The sequence below is a fragment of the Habropoda laboriosa genome, unplaced genomic scaffold (genome assembly GCF_001263275.1).
Source record: "Habropoda laboriosa isolate 0110345459 unplaced genomic scaffold, ASM126327v1 scaffold1267, whole genome shotgun sequence".
Classification (NCBI taxonomy): Eukaryota; Metazoa; Arthropoda; class Insecta; order Hymenoptera; family Apidae; genus Habropoda; species Habropoda laboriosa.
The window spans coordinates 135,192-139,771 of NW_017101388.1; the positions used below are offsets into that span (position 1 = coordinate 135,192).

General features: G+C 32.5%; 1 protein-coding gene across 1 annotated transcript in view; it reads left to right on the forward strand.

The window, feature by feature from the left end:
- Positions 1-1,016, forward strand: part of LOC108578111 (CCR4-NOT transcription complex subunit 6-like) — a 3,288-nt gene extending 2,272 nt beyond the window's left edge. The window contains exons 2-3 of the mRNA XM_017941371.1: positions 411-699; positions 833-1,016. Coding sequence (XP_017796860.1) covers positions 419-699; positions 833-1,016 — 465 coding nt within the window. The 5' untranslated portion in view covers positions 411-418. The remainder of the gene's footprint in view (positions 1-410; positions 700-832) is intronic.
- The last annotated feature ends 3,564 nt before the right edge of the window (positions 1,017-4,580 follow it).

Genomic DNA, 4,580 nt, shown 5'->3' on the forward strand with positions numbered 1-4,580 from the left:
ATGTATCTCATGCAGAACCATGTTATTTTGCAACAAATTTATATTTAGTATGGATTCTTATAGGAAATTATTTTTCACATTTTATCAATATTTTTCTTTTACATTAATAAAAACTATGTTTAAATAGACAAGTCATATTGTTATTAGTAGTTAAATTTAGATTTTTATGTGCAAATTGTTACAACTTATGTAATTGTTTATTTGTTTTGTAATTCTTGGTATTAGTGCATATTTATCACCTATATTAAAATTAATTTTTATTGTCTATGAAAATGATTGTGTTGATTGATACACATATTTGAAGGTTTATGTCTTATTATTGTATTATTGTGTTACTCAATTTAATTTGTATTTTTGACTTGTTTGATTTTAATGTTCATTATTTTCAAATGATTTTGATATTCTTTTAGGATTTAAGATGTCCCGCAACCCACGGCGTACTCACACTTTCATGTCCACGGAGGATGCAAACTCTGGGAAGAAATCTTATTGGCCGGAGTTGGAGATAACAGGCAGTATAAGAAATTTGAGTCCAAACTTGTGGCAACTGACACATTTGACTGCTTTGTATCTCAATGATAATAGTTTACAAAGGATACCACCTGAGATTGGACGTTTAGTCAATTTACGTGCTTTAGATCTCAGTAGTAATAAATTACGCAGTTTACCAGCTGAACTGGGGGATCTCATCTACCTCAGGTATGATTAAAATTTCTGTTTCTATAAATTACTGTACATAAATTTAGAGAAACAGTGTGATAATATATTTGTTAAAGTAATTAAGTTAAATGTTATATATATGTTGTCGATTTAAATTTTATTTATATTTCAGAGAATTGTTATTGAACCAAAATTATCTTCGAGTGTTACCATATGAACTAGGAAAATTGTTCCAATTACAAGTGCTTGGACTTCAGGGCAATCCTCTCAGCAAAGAAGTAATGGCACTGTATGGAGAACCATCTGGGACTCATAAGCTGCTTTCATATATGCTGGATAATTTACAAGGTATATAATTATAACATTTTTCTTTTCTCAATGAAATATTTTTAGTTTGCGAACAATTTAATATCACAGAACATGTTTTTTTTTTTATATGTGAACAATTATTCGTGTTTATTCATTTGTTGTTAGCATGTAATGATAACTATTGAAAACGGTGTGTATGGTCATCGACGACCGATATTAACTGTTCTTACATTTGAGTAGCACACCGCCAGATGGCTGTATACGTTTACTTCCCATGTAATTTGATAATGTTGAATTTCTTTTTATGGGTGGTCTCATAAAACTTCGAAGAAATTCTTCAATTACAAATATGTTGAAGCAACAGACATTGTCGTTTTATTGCTGTTATTATTATTATTATTTTGTGCTATGGTTAATTACTTGAACATGTTATCCTATGTTCTTTTAACTTCTTGGAAAATTACTGATGTAATTCATTAAATGGATATATTAAAATGTTTTAATTAAAAATAGTAATTTATCTATTTAATAATCGTGATTAATAGCAAAAGAATTCGTCAGTTACCTAGTTGGTTTATCTTAAATGGTAGAGTTAGTTGATAAACAAAAGATTTGTGTTTAAATTTAATATCAATTATTTGGTCCATTTCTTTTTCCGTTGTTAATTTATTCAGTTTTACAAATATAACTATGTATTGCAGTATGGCAGACTGTCTCATTACACCATGTACTGTGATTTAGCAATTCTGGTATTACTAATATACGGGCGAAAATTATTTGTTTGCCCCATTCAAATTCTAACCGTTGTAGCGTATTTTGTATCACATAGTTTCAAAACGTTTTATTTTACTTTTTCCCTTTACCACCTATTCTAACAGCAATTATTAATTATATTTAACATAAGATAAGCCGTATTGTTAACAATTTTAATTAAAATTAATTAAAATTAACACATTGATTGAAATAGAAGATGTAGTGTTCCTATATTCGGCCTAAAAAATGCTTGATGTGAAGCGCTTGTTTGAAATATCAGAAAAGTTTCACGATATTGATGTACCTTAGACAAGTAGGCCAAGCTTATGAAGAACATTTAGTGCTTTAAAGAACACATTAGAGCCTACATAATTTAATTTCTTTTTACTTCGGGGTCAAGTGGATGTGCCGGAGCGCAAGCGCGTTAAATGTAAATATCTGGTTACGTTAGCGAATGTTTGGTGAAACGGGGGAACTTGCAAAAAGAACCAGAAGGGAAGGCGTACTTCTATCCATTGTGTTTCATGATTTTTGCCAGTTACCCGATTGCCTCAAAGGTCTTGGTTGTACCTTTCCGTTTATCCATTGTTCTCTGACTTTTACTATTCGGCATCGTAGTACTTTGCCAGTCATTTCCTCCACTTCCAGAAAATACTCCATCGTCATCATCGTCCTCCACCTTATTTCACTTTGTCTTTCTTTATGTCAAGGGTTACTTCTTATGCCTGGTTCAATGTACCTATATTTGTTCATATGTGCAGACGCATAGATTTAGAAGCATATTAAGATTGTTCTTCAATCTATGAGAAACTTTTTGCCTTTGAACTTTCTAACAGATTTAAGTCATCCACATTGAAAGAATATTGATGTGGTACCTCTTATGAGATACGGATTTCACTTTCTAGCTCTTTTCAATTCTTCACGTTTGAAAGTTGTTCGAAGCCGTGTTAAATAAACGAAGTTTTTTTTTACCAGACTTCTATGTAATTTACAACAGTATATTTATATGATTATTTCAATTACTATAAATATATTATGTGCACTGCAATTACATAATTTACGCGGCATGTTCAATTTGATCTTTTTAATTGAAAGAATGTAAAATTGTTGAATTTACTCTGGTACTGCGTACAGGAATTAAGCTAAAACGTTTAATAGACACATCATCGTCAATAGTTAGAACTAGCCACTTGGAACTTTGAATGAGCTGCATAAAAAAGCTATGCAAGTAAATTAATTTGCTCTTTAATATTGCAGAGGAGCCTGTTCAAAAATCATATGAAATTACTCATCTTCGATTTCTTTCAAACTTTGCATGTTTGCATATTTGTAAGAGGACGGTGATTTTTGTAAATGTGGCGGCGGAACTTTGGAACACTTGAAATAAATATACGTTTTATCAAAAATTTGAAACCTCGCGAAATATTTCATACGCAGAATGTTCTGAAGAGTCGATGAACGTAAAAATAGAAAATTCATTTGCGAAAAAGGTTACTAGAGCGTACATATTGTACAATTTTCCTTTTTGATTTTTTTTTAACTTCACTTGGAACACACACAAAGCTATATCCTGCTATAACTGTAAAGGAAAGTTTGCGCTTGAAAACGGACAAAAGTAATTATCGTTAAACAGTTAGGCGATGTACAGTACACTTCAAGTGATGTCGAAGCATTATTTTGCATTAAAAATGTTTATTTAGTACGAATTCTTTATCTGCCTTCACTTGAATTTTATGTTATAACTCGAAAACAATAAGTTTTCCCAAGGTTTAATTTATACCATCTGAAGAAGCATGAAATAAGCTTTTTACAGTGTTCTTCGTAAAAATTTGATGATACTTTTTTTTCGGAATTGTAATTGTTCTGCATATTTTAGACCCGTGAAAAGCGAAATATCACGTAAAAATGGCATTAAAAAAATGAGAAGCATCTAAATATATGTATTGCCAGATAGTATGAACTTTTTATAATTTTTGGGCGCAAGGTGCATTCCGATATCTTGTTTTGTTCAAAACTTATAGCCATCGATGTGTTTCGCAAGTGCGCACTCTAACCCTCTCCCTCTTCATACTCTCGAACCGGGTAAAAAAAGAACTGACACCAGAAATCAATAGCATTTTTACCGCCCTCTTATCTAGAAGCATGCAAAGTTCGAAAGAAATCGAAGACGGGTAATTTCATATGGTTCTTGTGTAGACTCCTTTGCCCATCTAGTAGTCAATGAACATACCGAATTCTGAATACTTTCTTATGCGACATTTAGAACATTCTTAAAACAGTTATTCAGAAATTTAAAATACAGTATAAGAAACTTTTTCCTTAACGAAAAGTTCTATATGATAGAACTTCTTTTTACTTGTTACGCGATGCGAGGGCCCGGATGCGGAGCGGCGCATGTATCACATGGCTTTGCGGTTAAAGCGGGGTAGAACATAGAAATGGTTCAGACGAATGTATGGCTAACACCGGGAGCCATTAGGATAGATTTTGCGGACGAACCGGCGTATGGCTAACGCCGGGAGCCACTATGGAAATCGTGGACGAATCGGTGCAACACCGGGAACCACTACATAGGTTAAAGGTTTAAGGATTTCGCAGGTTGTAATTGTCGATATATCTCGAGCGGTAAAGATACACCTTTGTGGGTTTTCTTTGGTCTGTTACTAATATTTACTCAGGATAGGATGGATGAAATAAGCGAATTTAACAGTAATATAAATAAAAGTGATACAAGTTGCAATGATTATAAATAACGAATTGGTAAATTTTCGACTCGGCAAGAATATCCCTTCCCGACTTTCCACGGTGAGTACATGGAAGAGTCTTGGACAGTACTGTCTAGTTGACACTTACGTATA